General features: G+C 41.3%; 1 protein-coding gene across 1 annotated transcript; it reads right to left on the bottom strand.

The window, feature by feature from the left end:
- Positions 1-787: 787 nt before the first annotated feature.
- On the bottom strand, positions 788-6,762 carry edn1 (endothelin 1). Its single transcript, XM_068001735.1, has 5 exons — positions 6,420-6,762; positions 4,912-5,083; positions 3,853-4,011; positions 2,924-3,055; positions 788-2,403 (listed from the first exon to the last, which is right to left on the bottom strand). Exons 1-5 carry the CDS (start codon positions 6,478-6,480, stop codon positions 2,253-2,255), a joined length of 675 nt encoding a protein of 224 aa, XP_067857836.1. The 5' UTR covers positions 6,481-6,762; the 3' UTR covers positions 788-2,252.
- Between the last annotated feature and the right edge of the window lie 11,522 nt (positions 6,763-18,284).

Below are 18,284 nucleotides of genomic sequence, written 5' to 3'. Positions count from 1 at the left end.
TACGCTCATGTTTTCCACAATCTTTTATGCTGATTCAAGATCCAATTCGCCTGAATCAGACCTCACCCAGAAAACTGGCCACGTCCCAGGTCGAAATTGTGAGATTCCACCAATTGTGCTGGTTCGGGAAAGCTCTTCAAATTGTGCTCACGTTACACGGCATCCAGGCACTAGTAGGCACGTTTAAAAGTTCTTTATATACTAATATTTTTTGATATGAAGAATATATTAAGAAATTGACTAGTGTACACCAATGAAACTGTTAAATGGTTCAGTATAGTTTTTTAAAGTCATTTTCAATGATTTTAAATCACAGGTGGAGGACTGGACGCCCTTATTAAAAATGTATATTTTTGCTGTTATACCCATTTTTAGCTGTATTAATAAAACAGCACCAGCTTCCCACTATTAAATGCATCAAGGAATATTTATAAATGGAAAGAAAACAAACGATTACGTTCTATTACACTGCCCGATTGCACTGGTTCAGGGAAAATTTTCCTTTGTGATTATGCAAATTAATTTTAGCGGAAACTTGACGCCTAACCTAACCAGTGCAATTTCAAGAGCATTTTGGGGGCAATTTCCCAAAGAGTCCAAAACGGAAACTCTATCCCTGATTCCCAACCCACCAAATTGAAGTCCCAGTACTGGAAGGATAATGTGCTAACATACTGCACCACTCAATCTCTGTGAATCTACACATACGAATCTTGAGAACTGGCTTTAAAAATATCTTCAGAGCCAACATGTCATTGCTCCCTATCAAACAACAAAATGGCATATATTTTCATATTAAATAGAAATGTTTTATTTCCAGGTAAACTTCTTTCAAAAACATGAAGTAGGGCAAACACGTTTCTGTATAAAAAATACATTCTGACTAATAATCACACAAGAGACCAATATGGCCAGTATGATACATTATGACACTGTTTAAAATACAGTCAGTAACCAAAGCTATGAATGTGTCAAAATAATATGAGCAATACTTTAAATATTTATGTAAATTAATGCTAAGTGACTCATTTTCAACAGACAGTTATTAATATTTGTTAACCACTTCATCAACATGTCAATCATACAATTGTTCTTCTCACACCATGGGTTTATGTTAGCTATCAATGCTTACTGCCTTTTTAGGAGCAACATTGCATCATCACCTTTACATTTCATCTACCAAATATATAGATGTAACGTTTACCTGGCTATACAAACAAAAACCACCAACTAAATACATTACATACATCCAGACTCAACTATACCCACACATACAACCAAGCGCAGTGTCATTATATATATCCAGACCTGTAGGCAACCACATATATCCAGACACTGTTATTCTCAAATGTAACCAAACACATTGCTATTAAATACATATCCATACTATCACATCCAAACACACTGCCATTATATATATTCATACTGTCACACTGCCATTATATATAAATCTACACTACCACACCCAAACACACTGCAGTTATATAAATTTACACAATCACAGCCAAATGCACTGTCATTATACACAAACACGCCAACACTGTGTGTGACATATAATCCAGACACTACAGTATTCAAACCAAATGTGTTCATGAAGAGGTTAATGATATTCCTAGGGCATATTTTTCTTAGTCAACAACACTTACAAAAAGTGAGGTAGATTTAAATTTAAAAATGCTATTCTGCAAGTTTCAGCATTCCATTTAAAAAGTCTGTGAAATGTATTACACTGAGCATTTGCACTTTGTACACATTATTTCTGTACATAAATGTTTTGAATGTGTCGTTAAAAAAAATAATTGCTTCATTTGATGCACTAGATACCACTTCCTGTCCTTTACAGCAATCTTTTGGCTATAGGACTTTGAAGTCCACTCTGGTCATCACTCTGTTCAATCTCCTTAAGCCAGGATTCAGTGAGAACTCCTCAGTTTATTGTGTTTTATGCATCTCAGCCCTTTTTGGTAGTCACACACCCATCCTGTGGTTTGTGAACGTGAATTGCAGAACTTCATATCATAGCTTACATTTAAGTTAAGCTGGTTTCATTTTGAAGATGCCTTGTTATAATTTCCATTCTGCTGCTCAGTCTTTTTTGCATAAGGCTAGGCTGTAGCTAGGACTCCATCAGTTTTGGCAAGCTCCTTACTGAAGTGTCAATCCCTGGTCCCTTGCCAGAACAAACTGGTAATCTATTCTGTGGAAGCAGCCAACGCGTGCTGTTTTCTTTGCCTCTGTTAACTGGCAGCCTGTCAGCGCTTGCAGTCCCTGCATTGTGTCACAGAGCCTGCCACGGAAACTGGTAAACTCTTCAGTTTATTGTGGCTGTCTTGTCTCGCTTTCCTTATTCTGTTTATCCATTTCATTGAGGTAGGTAAATGCTTGCTGTTTTCTGGCTCCAACCTTCAAATCAAAGCATAAATTATGTGAGCATTTTCTGTTTGGTAATGACATCATGCTGACAGACCTGTAAGTGCTTGTTTTACAAGAGTGTTACACGTAAACATTATAATTTATTTCAGATCAAATTTACTTCTGGCACTAATTTCATTTCTGAGATAAGAGTTCATTCATGTGAGAATATCAGGGTAAATAACGCACTCCCAGTGCAGAGCCTGTCCTATTTACCCAATTATCCTTGCAAATAACCAATCTGGATTTTGAACACTGAAAAATATTTTGAGGAGTTTAATTCTTACAGTGGGGAAGGATTCCCCCTGGTCACTATTTATAGTGGCATTATAAGCCTGCTCTTTTATATTTATGATTCTGCTGATAGAAAATCTTCCCTCTATGCTGTCATTAACATGTAGCAACCAGAGGAAATCCTCCCACATTGTGTTGTTATGCAATCAGCTTTGACATACAGAAATATGACGAGATCATTTGTTACAGGAGGTAAGTGAAATTGAATCAAACTCACTTTTTTGTGATGTTGAGGAGAAGTTGATAAATACATTTCAGCCGTTGATCTGTGCAGTCCTGTTTGTTTTGGCCCGTTCTACCTGACTTTGCCTCTAGGTGGTGCTTTCGTACTTTGGTCTTGATTTGAAATCTGCCGAGAAAATAAATGGTTGAGTTTTAATTTTACATTGAAATGTTCCTAAAGTTACCGAGTGCCTAATATCTAGAGAGTCAAGAGTTATCCACATATTAGTGAAGTTCATCTCAACCAGTAACATTTACAGATTAGGAAAAGAATCAGAGTAAGAGCACAACCCTTTAAGGAATATTTCAAAGATGTATATTAGAATGCTTAGGAATAATATCACACGTTCAAAGATTACAAAGTGACTGTTGGTGCTGTATTAAAACAGAAGTATTGATGTAATAAAAATAATAGGGTAAATTTTGAAATATTCCATTCATGGTGCAGATCCTCACTTGATGGGGCTGCAGAATCTACAGCCTTGATTCGCATTGCTCCTGATTTTCTGCTGATCAAAAATTTATCATTGGAAAATCAGGAGCTCCACAAGTCAGACATGCTGATCTCTTTGCTGGAGGTGGCGAAACCTCGTACAGTACCAATACACATCAGGAAATCATGGGCAGTTGCAGCATGCATTCATAATATCGGCCCTCCACTCTTAGTCATATGTTGTTTTGGGAAATAGGGCCATTCTTCATCAGTTTAAGCCAAAAATAATGAATATAAATACCATTAATTAATGATTAATAGTTATTTTCGTTGCGACCTAACGTTTTCTTTTTGTTTTCTAACAAGAGACGCCTATAGACTGAATGTTTTGGTCCTGGGTGGTTTCACAACTCCCTGGCTTTAGGCCGAGCTATTTGTATCTACAATTGAAGTGACTTATGGAGAAGCGGGTGTTCCCGAACATTTTCTACCTTGGTGTCTGCTGCCCATCTTCACAGAATTGCCAGCACACGCTGTCTTCCGGGCTGCTGCACTCGCATCTTGGCCTCGATTCCGCCAGTGTTGCCACATGGTGCTTCACTGACCGTCTGACCCGAGGGGAGCTGCCCAATCCGTACGGGACGATCCGCCTGCAGGACAAAAATAAATCAAACCACTGTTACCAAAAGCAGCCATCACTGGGAGTATGTGAACCTGGTAAAGTGTCATGAGACCATTCCCTCCCACCATCAGTTTACACTACTCTTTATCACACATAATAAACATAGATTAGTATTAGGGCAGCAACGGAATCGAATATAATCCAACAAGATCCCTGTTTAACACATATCAATGTTCCTTCCTAAATGTATCTTGGACTGTGCAGTTATAATACAGTACTTTACAATCTCATAACTTACTGCTTGCTGAGTTCCTCTCTTCTGCTGTTACTCTACCCTGACCCATCTGCCCCATCTCTAGAATGTCACTTTAGCTTCCTGCGCCTCTCAATCCTTTCAGAGTCTGGGATTGAGACTCGGTTCGGCCTCCTGCCTTCTCTCCCGGTCTGACACGCTATTGTCTACCGTTCGAGTCAGTTTTAAAGGGTCACCGTTGACTCGGGGAAAGAACAGCGCCGGTGGCCCCTTTTTCGGGAGAGCTGCTGGCGAGTTTTCTTCAGAGATCGGTGGTTAGAATGGTCCTGCTGACCATCTATTGAAGTGTTGTGTGTCTCCCGTGGGGAAGCTGTCATTATAAATTCTCGGCACAGTAACCAGCCTCGCTAGGTGCCTGTCCCTCTGTATTGTGATACTACAATGACAGTGGGAAATTCACAGTAAAAGAATGTCCTTTTTTACCAGGGTATCTGGTTCGCTGGACTGTACTCTCACCAGTCAACGCATTGACGATGCATTTTTACATGTGCACTGTGCCTGGGGTTAATACTGTTACTTGCTGGGGAACATCAGACCTCATCAGGTCCCAGGCACTGACTGCCTGAGCTCCAATACCTCTTCTACGGAAAATGTTTCCCCCTGAGAGTCACTTACTCGGGTGTGTTGATCCAGATGATGTCCAAGTGGCAGAAGTAGATGCATTCCTTGTCCAGGAAAGAGGAGCAGGAACAGCGCTTGGAGCGGCTGAGGCGGCGGGGAGCAGGGCTGGAAGTTTGGCCGATAGAGGTGGGGGATACTGTCACTGCACCGCCCGACAGCGGGGACCCTGCGGGACACAGAAAGGGAGAGAGACTATTAGTGCCACACAATATCAGACAGAGGGAGAGATTAATATATTATTGTTCATATTATACAAAATTAATACTAGTTATTAATTATCGATAAATATGAATATCATAAACGAATCAAAATCTTCCCCTGTGGGTCACTCTGGTCCCTGGGCTCTGTACAGCCCGGCGGGTCACTCTGGTCCCTGGGCTCTGTACAGCCCGGCGGGTCACTCTGGTCCCTGGGCTCTGTACAGCCCTGCTCCACCGATCAGCCTGACCAAGTGAAGAGCGAACTGTACGTTAGATGTAAGGCCGGGACGTGGGGCAAGGAGTATGTCACAGTCACACAGAGCTAATATCGGTTACAATACAAGAAAACAAAACTCCAATAAAATCAGAGAATGTTGTTTTGACCTGCAGAAACGGTTCTCTCTATGTTCCTAGTTTGTAAAGAACACTTCTGATCGGACTGCAGAATCCTGGATAGCTCCAGAATGCCCCTGATGCTCTCCCTCCTGAAAGAGTCCCAGTAAGTTGCCAGGCCTCTTTACTCAGTTACATGCAGCTCAGATCAACTCCCTGCTCTTCCGAAACTGAGCTCTATGAGCTGGGGTTGGAGACACGTGCACCTGTTGGATGGCAGGGACCGGTCTGCTCACTCACACACGGAGTCCACCACAGGCTGCTTTACGCTTTCTTTTCATATATGTCTTTGATTTTAATGCGCCTGGTAGGACGAGTGCCGCATCTCACAGTTAGAAAGGCGAGATACTTTCAGCTGTGTGAATCTTTGCGATCAGGTAACCGAGATTGCTAACTGGCGTATTTTGGAAAGTCTCCTCAGGTGCGCACAGCAGCAAGCCCCGTACTGGCCAGGGACCGCAAGCACTGCCCTATTCCGTATAAAACATATATTTTATAGGTCTCATTTTTATGAAACAATTAAAAATATTAAGCAGTTTGAATCAGGAGGCAAATAGAGAGAAACATTATCTTGTGGTTAGATACTTAACACGTTATAGATATTGAAATGAGCATTGAATTTATTACATGAGCTTTGACTTTTGTAAATATTGGATAGATAAAAGATATACATGGAGAGAAACATATATATGTACAGTCTGCGTTTAATTCAAAGTTGCTTCATTCAAATTATCTGATAATTTATTATCACTAAATCCCCATTTTGCTGTATTTTTTTCCATTGCTTAATTCAATTTTTGGGGATAATTTATTTTAAACGCAGATAACGACTTTGAATTATCTGTAATAGATTATATAGTGATAGATAGGTCGTTAGATATTAAAGTTTCCATGAGAATGTAAACCTACCTGTTGAAAAGGGCAACCCCCAAATAAGAGTCAGGAGAGAAAAGAACACATTACATTCCATTTTCAAACTGAAATCAGGGTGTTCTTGTCAGATAATTGTCCTTGTTCTTTTCTTCTGTATGGAAAGAGTATGGGTAACTTTCTGTAATTGAGATGTCAATGTGCAGAGAGCGAGCTGCAGGTTGAAGTCTCAGGACCAGTCGGGAGAGCTGTGTGCTTTACTCCAGCCCTGCTTTGCTGTAGTGCTGACACACAGCAGCAACTCTCCTTTTATATAGTCCGCGTCCCTCTGTAAACAGCTCAATGTGCTTTTATCCCAAGACAATGTTATTAGTCACCCAGAGGAGCTGCAGACTTAGATAAGCAACACGCTGCCTGCAAAATAAACCCCTCCACAGACGGGGCGAGGCCAGCATACAATTAAAAAAAAAGCTCTCCTTTTCTCAGACTTCCTCATGACTTCTGCCAGCAGGGACACTCTCCGTTGAGTGAGGCGGCGCACACACACACACAGTTCAGCAAAGGTCCAAAAGCCAATCAGAAACTTTTGGCCGCAAATATATTCTGGTTTCTAAGAACTGAGGGCATTTCAACAATCTGTACAATTCACCTCTCCCCACGGTTCCTATCGTCAGGTGTTTCTCATAACTGATAGTATCAAATAAACTAATCGGCATTTCCTGAATCAGAGAAACCTAAAGGTTGAGCGAGCTTGAATTTGTGGTAAGACGCCAAGTTTGAAAACGATTTCGAGTTTTAAAAAGTGTTTTTTAAAGAGAGTGGCTGTAGGAAGGGCTGTCGCTGTTTATAACGTGATGGACCTCACTCGTGGAATTAAGCTCAATGTTACTGTCAGATGAAAACTAGTGAATTCCACCGGCAATATCTCGCCAGTCTTTACCTAGGTTAGATTGTCATACAGTTAACGATCTAACAGTATTAATGATCCTTACAGATTCGCCGGTGTGTCTCTCATTTCAATATCAGATTTAATGATTCTGATTCAATGTGAATTTCGCCCTAAAATCACAGCAAGTAACTTGACACCACTGACCGGACACCCGGTACAGTAAGCAGTTTAACCAGTGCTGGGTATGGAAAGCTCAGCGATCTGCATTGATTCAACAGAACAACAGAAGGACAAAGTGATTAAACTCCAGGAATTAGCCAATTCTGCAGGGAGTTTGATTCATGGCTGTTTAAATTAGACCGGTAAAGGTGACACCGGGCACCGGACAAATAATCAATACCACAAGGGCACCAACAATAACAACCTGCATTTATATAGCGCCTTTAACATAGTAAAGCGTTATCAGACTAACATTGACACGAGCCAAACAAAGGAGACATTGGGATAGGTGACCTAACGCTTGGTGGAAGGGGGTAGGTTTTAAGCAGCATCTTAGAAGAGGAGAGAGGCGGAGAGGTTTGGGGAGATGAAACCATTAAAATAATCTCATCAGGTCTAATCCAACTAATAGAAACTTAAACTAAACCAGTATTTCCTTTAGAGTTTGATTCATGTGGTTGTTGAAAGTTACAAATGAATCACCCCCGCTCCCCCTGCTCAAAGATTAACGCCACTGTACAGGAGAACGGGCACGTGTTTGCTTGTGTCTGTTCAATCAACAGAACCTACAGCGTTCATCTGACCCGTGGCTGTGGGGAGTCTTGTGTTGTCCATTGACATGAGCAGCAGACACATGGAAAGGGTTTCACTTGGCGCGCAGTCAACCACAAGTCAGAAAAAACAATAACGGGGGAAAAGTGGATCATGTGGAATGAAGACGGAATGTTTCAAACACACCAATAAAGCTGACTACATTCTTAAAGCAAACAGCATTAGGCTGTCTATTATTGGTTTACATTCTTTCATCCGCCTCCCCAGTTAATGAATTCTTCGCCTTCCTTATAAATGTTTGTTTATACTATCCCCTTCTGTGCTTCAACCATACGTGCAAGGTGCAAGAAACATAATCATCCGTTAAAGACATTAAGCTGTAGTCACAAGTTACTTTCACTGTTAGATAGGATTTATAACAAATACATCGGGCGAAAAAAGTTTTCTGTCGGTTTATCTGTTCTTTAATTCGATTTAAAAAACGATAAAGATTAATTTTTACATTGTCCTCAAAACAAATTTTTTATCTGAATACAGAAGACTGTATTCAACATATTTGCATTTGGCAAGATAAATTTAACAAAAACTAGAGTCAGGAATAACGAGATTTGCTTTTTAAAAAGCACGAAGAAAAATATATACAAAATTATTATAAAAGCCTGAATCAGGGTTTGAACTGAAATCAGACGGTTTAATCCCACTGAACTGCTCCTTTGCCACAGGATGTTCTTGCCTAACACTGCCTAAGAATCCCCTAGGTTGTAAGTGAAGCACGAGTGTTTGGGATGCGGGGACCCTCTCTGGTTACCCCTCGTTCGACGTTATTCCAGCCACTCTTCGTTCACCCACTTTAGATTTCTCCCAAGTCGTGGTTTCTTGTGTTCAGGGTAAAAAAACAAACAACGTCTGAGCAACTTCCCAACTCTTTTTTACACAACTATACTCAAGTCATTCAAAGCAGTTTGCAGTCACTGAGGGATGAGATTGTCATTTGCCCACTAGAGGGCATTACATAGCAAGGCAACTTGTCCAGCTTAAGAAGGAACCGTCTTCACAAGAGAAGGTGGTGAGTAGAGGCATGTCTCATTGTATCATAATGACAGCCCACACCAGCGAGACCATGAGGCCATTCCACCACACTTGTATCACGTGTATTTATTTACAAACTATAAAAAAGGTTACCAGATATTTTTTCAGCTGGTGCCCCTTTAAGGCTTTGGCCTATGTTTGGGAGGGTGTTCACACAATAAATTACATTCTACACAAGGATGGTGAATTCTATGTAATGATGTTTCGTATCTCTCCACGAGGCCTCCCAAATGGATAGTTGGTAAAGAGCTCCTGGTCTGTCATGGGGAGCTCTCCGTGTCTCTGTTGCTACGCTCTGGGTTTAAACCAGGAGTCTGATCGCCTGGATTCATATTGAAAATGCAATAGCTGCGTAATGGAATGCTGTAATCTCCACAAGTGTGATTGAATAGGTTGTGAAAGTGAACAGTAAATATTATTAATACACTGTTATAATTTATACTGAGAAATTACTTTGGACAGATGTATTTTTAAACATTAGTTTTATAGATTTTGAGGGAGAAGTTACTTGCTCATTGTTACATGGTGATGGCATCAATTTTATTTTGAGTGTCACCGAACACAGCTATAGTTGAGACAATGCGAAACATACCGTCTTGATAAGCAGAGAAATTAGGCAGCGTATTATCATCATTCGTATAACATGTGCGCACTGCTGTCCTGAAAGATTGCAATTCTTTCGAATTTATTGTCAATTGTGAGACCCTCAGGTGCTAAGGCAGTCAACAAGGGTATCACAGGTAGCAGGGAGGAGCTTGCATGACAGATGTAACTTCTCAAGATAGAATCTTTGAAACCTCATTGTCTATCGTGTAGATCTGGTGACTGCCTTCACTGCAAGTTTGACTGTGTTCAGCTGGCTCTGGCGCTGCCTTGCTCGCTGTCCAGTGGTGTGTGTCCAGGAATGCTACAGCTTGTAGTGTAGAAGTTTGAGATAGTCACCCCTGCCTTTTTTTACGCTGATGCAGCTGAGTGACTATCTCTGAGCACAGTGTGTTTACTTTGTACGCTGTAGTCTGAATAGCAAAGGGTCCTTCCTGCCCCTCCCACTGTCGCCACCCCGCCCCCACCACCAACAGATTATCTGGTCATTATTTCATTATTGTTTGTGGAACCTTGCTATGTGCAAATTGGCCGCTGTGTTTCCCACATTACAACAATGTCTACACTTTAAAAAAGTACTCCATTGGCTGTAAAGTGCTTTGGGACATCCTGAAGCCATGAAAGGTGCTATGTAAATGCAAGTCTTTCTTTTAACAGTAATAGCGAGCCTGACACTGCAGACTGATCAGAAGGTGAAGCATCTAATCTCTGCCATCTCACTCCATGGAATAGTTAGTGGGAGAGAGGAGGTAGCAAAAGGGGAGATACAGATTTGATAGATACCTAATATCTGTGTTGTGCTAAAGTTATGGGCGTTTCACCCAAATACACAAATCTTTGAAGGTGGCAGGACAAGTTCATAAAGCTGTTAAAAAAGCATACAGGATCCTTGGCTTTATAAATAGCGGCATAGAGTACAAAAGCAAGGAAGTTTTGGTAAACCTTTATAAATCACCGGTTAGGCCTCAGCTGGAGTATTGTGTCCAATTCTGGGCACCACACTTTAGGAAGGATATCAAAGCCTTGGAGATGGTGCAGAGGAGATTTACCAGAATGGTAACAGGGATGAGGGACTCGAGTTATGTGGAGAGACTGGAGAAGCTGGAATTGTTCTCCTTAGAGCTGAGAAGGTTAAAGGGGAGATTTAATAGAAGTGTTCAAAATTATGAGGGGTTTTGATAAAGCAGTTGAGAAGAAACTGTTCCCACTGGTGGGAAGGTCAGTATCCAGACACAGATTTAAGATAATTGGCAAAAAATCCGGGGAGGGGGAGAATTTTTTTAATGCAACGAGTTGTTATGATCTGGAATGCACTGCCTGAAAAAATGGTGGAAGCAGATTCAATAGTAACTTTCAAAATGGAATTGGGTATATACTTGAAAAGGAGAAATTTACAGAGCTATGGGGAAAGAAGAGGAGAGTGAGGCTAAATGGATAGCTCTTTCAAAGAGCCAGTACAGACACAATGAGCCAAATGGCCGCCTTCTGTGCTGTATGGTTCTATGAAATCATGCCAAATCTCCGTTGCGCTGTGTGGCAATAGTACATGAGCTTGTTTGACCAGGCACAATGTGATAAATAGATGGCTGACAGTGGCATTTATAATCATGCCAACCTGTGATTCTGCCTCTTCTTCCAGGTCATTAAGTTTAGAGGAAAGATTGGTCCAATCAATTGTGTGTTGTGGACATTCATCTATATGAGCCTTGGTGTCTGCCAATCACGACCACACCATTAACTTTTAAAGAATCTTGCAGACAGGCATGGAATCAGCTGTCTATTCCACTCACTCTGCTAATGAAGTCACATTCAGACATCCGTTATTTCATCTATAATACAAGGAGCTGCACCCTTTTGATTTTATTTTGAGGACTGGAAGTCCTTGGTAGCTGTCAAAATGTATCAGCTTGGCTCAGTTGGTAGCACTCTTACAAGTCAGAAGGTTGTGGGTTCACGCCCCACTCCAGCCTTAGGCACATAAACTCGGTTAACAGTCCAATGCAGTACTGAGGAAGTTCTGCATTGTTGGAGGTGCTTTTGAATGAGATGCCAAACTGAAATCATGTCCTTCTGTTCAAAAAGTGCTACGGGATGTAAAAGATCTCTCAACCAACATCATCAAAAAAAAAGTGTGGAACAAAATGAGGTCATATTTAAAAAGTAATTGGGTGCCACAGTGGGGATGGCATTAGAATCTTTCTGGATGGATGAAGTAAGATGGGCCGAATGGCCTCCCTTGTGTTCTTGGACTTGCTGTGCGTAAATTGACTGCTGCGTTTGACTACTCACTTCAAAAATTGGATATGAAGCATTTTGGATTTGGATGTGAAGTGCTTTGGGAAGTCTGCTATAGGAATACAAGTTCTTTTTTCTAACGTAGTTTCCATTAATCTGAGCAAACGATCTGAGCAGTAGAGAGAAAAAAAATTAGCTCAAATAAAAATGGTTGAGTCAATAATTATTATCACTTATTATTGTGACGAGAAGATTAAGGAAAATCTTCTCTGGGATGAAAACATCAAGCTGATTAAAACACTTAGCTTTAGCCTTGTCTTTTAATTAGCTCTTTGTCTCCCATCCATTAGAGTGCCTGCTTATTCATAAATTATGGCCTCATTATTCCCACTTTAGACAAGGTTCACCTGATAATTAGCAGGAATCTGAGCAATTCATGACACTAGAAAGAAAAAATCTGTACAATAATTGTGAGACTGCAAAAGGTGGGAATGTTACATTGATTCTACCATGTCATTGGTATGTAACAGATCACAGCAATAGGAGAATGAATCCTGCAAATTTAACCAGTCGAGTACCGTTACACTAAATGTTCCTGAGTTTGTTAACGTTCTCAGAGTCCTGCAAGAAACTGAGAGGGTGGACTCGATCGGTTTCTTCCCCGACCAGATGGTTGATGCCGTTTGGCAGAACGTCTCATTGCCGGAACTGAACAACAGGCACCAGGATGTAGCCTGGATGGTGGTGAGAAAGGCCCTCCCAGTGCGGTCCTTCCAACATGCACGAGCTGCCCTCGAGGCTGCAGTGGAGAGGAGACCGTCTTCCACCTCCTGATGGGTTACCCCTTTGCACAGATGGTATGGAGAGAGATGCATTGGTATCTGTCCTGGTTCATCCCAAACAGTTCGGTAACACAGGACGCTGTGCTCTATGGACTGTTCCCCGGGACGCACACCGAGACAGATATCACCTGCAGCTGGAAGACCATCAACTTGGTGAAGGAGGCCCTTTGGTCCGCCCGAAACGTTCTGGTCTTCCAGCTGAAGGAGCTGTCCACGACCGAGTGTTGCTACCTGGCACACTCCAAGGCGCAGGAGTAAGTGCTGCGGGATGCACTGAAGCGAGGTGCGACCTATGCAAAGGCTCTATGGGGAAAGGCCACCATTTAGAGCCCTACCGCCATTGTATACCGAGGGGCTGGAATCAGGGCAGAAATGTAAAATGATAAATGAACATAACGAAATGTACTGTATCGGTGACTGGTAATGACTGTAATGCAAGGAGGCACCCTAGGGTGCCATGAACTGTATTTACAATGAATGGTGCATAACTATTAATTGTACAGGGACCGTTGGTTTGTACTGTATGTAGCATTGCAAATTGTATGACCCGTATTGTATTGTTTGAAGCGTGACTTGAATTGCATTGTATGTACCTTTACAAAATTTATGAATAAAATTTATTTTGAAATATAGAAAAAAAGTTCCTGAGTTTGTAGTAGTGAGGATTTCTTTTTTGCAAAACAGTGGTGAGAGTTCCATTTCTTTAGTGATAATGTCATGGTTAGCACAGCAATGAATGAGGCAGCGTCTGCAACTGTCACTAACGGGTAAGCTCTGAGTAATGTTGCAATGACACATACTGTGCCAATAGGTGTTAGCAGGTTAATGTTCAATACCTTGTGACTGTGAGAATAAAGATAGACTGTGTAAATTGAATGACAACATAGCTAGATATAATATAACTAAACTGATACTGACCAGTCAGGTAGCTTTTACTTTACAGAAATTAATAGAAAGCAGATGTGAGGGCATATCTGGGTATATTTTAATTAAATTATGATAATCTCTCAGGTTTATAGAATAAAAACAGGATTATAAGAAGAGAATTGGGACTTTGTAATATTACACCAAAGCTGTTCAAATGAACAAGAACCTTGTGTCAGGCCCTTTGGAGACAGATGCTGGTTTTTGTTTTAAAAAGTAAAATATAAGGTATCAGTGAAATCAAAATAAAAGTAGAATCATATCAATAAATATAGTTAATGTGCATGGACAGTTCCTTATTCATTTTGTAACAATTTATTGTCTCGATAAAGACATGCTGTCTACTGCATTGTAAGTCTGAGTTGAGTGTCCACAAAAGAAATGTTTGCACAAACCCATTGTCAGCCAAATAATTGTCTACAAAGTTTGATTCTAGTACAAAAAATGCACACCAAAACCCCAAAACAATCATCTGGGGCCTTTGTTTTCACTGGCGGTTAACTTGAAGATCAAGCTGGCAGGAGTTCAACAGACTAAGTAACTGTTCTTGAAAAATTTATAGTTTATTAAAATACATGAACTGATGAGTCAGACAAACCACAAGCCACTATTCAATTGTTATTTAGTATTTAAGTAAAATAACAGAGATTGGAATTTAAATGCTTGTACTCCTCCCCTGACTCTAATATATACATGGCTCCAAAAACTTGCTGAATGTTCAAAAAAACTTCTCCGCTGCAAATGTCATCTGATGTGGGAGATGTTATTTGGATGGTGTGCCCTGTGCTATCCTTGTTTGTATTAAAAAAATATATTTCAGTTCTGAGGCATATCGCTGCTATTGAGAGATTTGACTCACTTTTGAAAATGAAGTTATTGCTCCAATCGCTCACAGTTATATTGTTGGCTCATTTCCCACTTGGTCATTAGAACCATACAAGTTGCAGCACAGAGGGATTCCATTTGACCCACTGTGGCTGTACTAACTCTTTGCTGGAGCAGTCCAAACTAATCCCACTGCCTCCTCCTCTCCTCATTATCTTGTGTCGTCCACTGTTTTAAATGTTTATCTACTTTACCCTTAAAAGATGCAATGGTCTCTGCCTCTAATACTCCTTGTAACAAAGCATTCATTAACACAACTATCTTCCCCTAACTGTGAAGACTGGTGCGTGAGACTTTTACTCCTCCGTGACTTTTGGTATCAGTGTTACTACATGACCTGGATTAGGAGAGTTCTGATGGGGTCAGACAGATCAAAATGCCCAATTCAGTGGACCAGCTGAGAAGTGACAATCGCAAGTAGTGTCGAATATTGGTGTATGTGCTGGAGAGTTGGCAGTTAACTAATGTGAATCCCTGGGATGTTATTTGTATTGAGTGTATTACAATCAATCTTGTTCCCTGTTTTACACTTTTGCTTTAGGTTATCTATTTGTTTCATATTAGAAGCTGAAAGTTGACTTTTTACAGCACCACCTAGTTTTGTTGTTTTGCGGTTATGTACGGAAGTTTCTTTTACTCATTTGTCCAAATTTTGAAGCTATATGATCGTCTTTATTGAATCGAATCCTTTGAATGGTTCTTTAACACTAAAATCCATTCTAACCTTTTTGGGTTATCATACTAAATGTTTTCTCATTTTCTGTGTCACTGATTTTAACTGTAAGTGAACCTCACTTCCCCTCTGATAACGTGTACCTTTTCCTGCCCAATATTTCATAAATGACTGCAACAGAGAACCTTTACTTTATACAAGCTACTGGACTGTATCACGTGCCACCACACGATTCTCCTGCCAACAAATGGCAGCCTGAGTAGGCACGTTATCAGACTCAAACTTCTACCAACTGATGGTTTTATTTAAATAAAACAGGTGTCACAGTTTGGGGTTCAGTGGCCATTTTATTTTTACAAATAGGACCCAGACATGAAGGGGTTAAATTGGTGTACACCAATAGCACGAAACAGGTTCATGACGAATCAGCAACCGCGCCCAATTGTTTTTTCCATGCAGAAGCTTGCTCAAATTGGTTGGCTGCTCCAGACTGCTCCATGGTGAAGTGCCAATCCAGTGACGGTCAACAGGTGTTTTAAATGTGGGTTGGGCAGTTTTGTTGAAGAGTTCTAAATAATGGGCCCTTTGTTAGCAATGTCTGGTCATTCAGGAGACATCTAGCTCTTTAGTGTTGGCAAACGTCTATGATCTTTGAGGCTTTTTAAAAATCAAGACAGATATCAGAACTAAGTTAAGGCAGTAGAAAGGCTACGAAAGGAGAAAAGCAGCTGAAAGGCTGTAAAGGAGAATTAACCTCTGCACTGGCAGCAGCACAGGTAGCAGAGCAAATTTATCTTTCCACGTTAAGTAAGAATTGACCCCCCCACCCCCACAAGTGGATTAGTGTACGTGTGTTCTTTATTTTGTACCAGGTGACTTTCATCATACTCAGTATTCTGTATGTTTAGGTTATTGTGGAATAATGTAGCTTATAAACTGAACCAAACAGCTTAGAGTTAACTCAATCTGCCTTTGGAGAGATTAAAGGAGTAAACATGATGAGACCCAGTCCTGATCACAAGGGAATTTGTTGTCACACAAATTTGGGTCCTGCTGCATTAGCATATACAACTTCTGTAAAAAAGCAAGCAACCAGTCCGCTCAAGGGAGTGACTGACACCATTGCCTGCTAGTAGATCTTTCAGGAGAACAGCGTCCACGACACCACACAACCCTGCCACGGCAACCTCTGCAAGACATGCCAGATCATCGACACAGATACCACCATCACACGAGAGGACACCACCCACCAGGTACATGGTTCATACTCCTGTGACTCGGCCAACGTTGTCTACCTCATACGTTGCAGGAAAGGATGCCCCAGAGCATGGTACATTGGCGAGGCCGTGCAGACACTGCGACAACGGATGAACGGACACCGTGCAACAATCGCCAGACAGGAGGGTTCCCTCCCAGTCGGGGAACACTTTAGCAGTCAAGGACATTCAGCCACCGATCTTCGGGTAAGCGTCCTCCATAGGCAGCCTTCGAGACACACGACAACGCAAAACCGCCGAGCAGAAATTGATAGCCAAGTTCCGCACCCATGAAGATGGCCTCAACCGGGATCTTGGGTTCATGTCACGCTACACGTAACCCCACCAGCAGGAAAAAAAGTTATCTGTTTTTAATACAACTGGACATTCTCTCTCTCTCTCTCTCTGCCTTTCGGGTCTCTTTCTCTCTCTGGCTTTGTAATCTGACCCATTGTGTATTCAGTATACTGGGATGTACTGTTTTCCGTGGCTAACCTGTCTGAACACCAACGGCACCTTTGATTGGTGTGATCGTGTCCCAGCCTAATATAAGATATGCGATTTGAGAACCTTTCACTCACTCACCTGACGAAGGAGCTAATCTCCGAAAGCTTGTGATTTTCAAATAAAACTGTTGGACTATAACCTGGTGTTGTAAGATTCTTTACATTTGTCCACCCCAATCCATCACCGGCATCTCCACATCGTGCTAGTAGATCCCTGCAACAAACCCAAATTTGTAACAATAGAAAAACAAACAGTATTTGGTATAAAACACTGAGGCATACACTTCCCTATCTTACTCTAAATATAAAATAAAATCCACGCCTCACTTTCTCTCTGAATATAGACTTTAAACCAAACGTTTACTTGCTGTAGCTTCAATCTGGCCTAGCTTCCAGACTGAAATGGCAAAAAGGTAAAATGCAGAGATTTTCTCTCCCAGCTGGAAATCTGAAACTGACCAAATATCAGGTCCCACAAAAATACTACCAAAACTCCACTGAAGTCACAAAAGGCAACAGATTATGGCATCTCCCATAATTATATTAAATCAACGGCCATTCTCAGGCTATCAATTACCTGGAATGTTTGTCCGCCCAAATACAATTGCCTCTTCTAGTGAATTATGGAGTCATCTCGTAGCCTCACTGTCTGTAATCAAAATGTCAATCTGAGTAAAATGCCACCTAACCAGCAAGGTGTCACGAAGTGTATCTTAGGAACATTACATCTGAAATGACCCTATTTGCATGCCAGATTGTAATGTAAAGTGCCTCCATCTTGGAGAAATATCATTTCATGACATATTTTAGCCGGTGTGACTTGTTTTAACCTCCTGGCTTCAAAATTCCTCAGGTCGCAATCCTGGTGTAAACCTTGAGCATTAATCCCACCCGGGTCAGTGGGAGAGCATCTCATTTATATGGGACACACAATGCAAGTACCATTTTGGGCATATCCCTAATCCTTGCCTGTCCATGGCTGCCAGAAACTCCAGTGCTTGCCCTTGCAGGGAAGGGATTACCTAGCTGCCCCAAACCCCAGCCATGAATGCCCTCAGCCCCCGACATTAAGGGGATGATTTGACAAAAAATTATTTTTTTAAATTCCTATTTTTCAGGGTCGAAGCTGTTTGTTTGGTCCGGACCTCACCGATGGGGCCCACACCTCACTGGCTGAGCAGGTCCTAACTGAACCTGTGGAGCTGGAACTCCTAGTGTAGCGAATCCCCAA

This window comes from Heptranchias perlo, chromosome 2 (assembly GCF_035084215.1).
Source record: "Heptranchias perlo isolate sHepPer1 chromosome 2, sHepPer1.hap1, whole genome shotgun sequence".
Lineage (NCBI taxonomy): Eukaryota > Metazoa > Chordata > Chondrichthyes > Hexanchiformes > Hexanchidae > Heptranchias > Heptranchias perlo.
This window is presented reverse-complemented; position numbering and strand designations above follow the sequence as displayed.

Bases quoted from the DNA above. Each gene is read 5' to 3' on its own strand.
- edn1 (XM_068001735.1), bottom strand. From the start codon at position 6,480: ATGGAATGTAATGTGTTCTTTTCTCTCCTGACTCTTATTTGGGGGTTG. The intron at 5,084-6,419 runs GTAGGTTTACAT...TGTGTCCCGCAG, and splicing joins GGGGTTGCCCTTTTCAACAG to GGTCCCCGCTGTCGGGCGGT. The intron at 4,012-4,911 runs GTAAGTGACTCT...TTTGTCCTGCAG, and splicing joins ATCTGGATCAACACACCCGA to GCGGATCGTCCCGTACGGAT.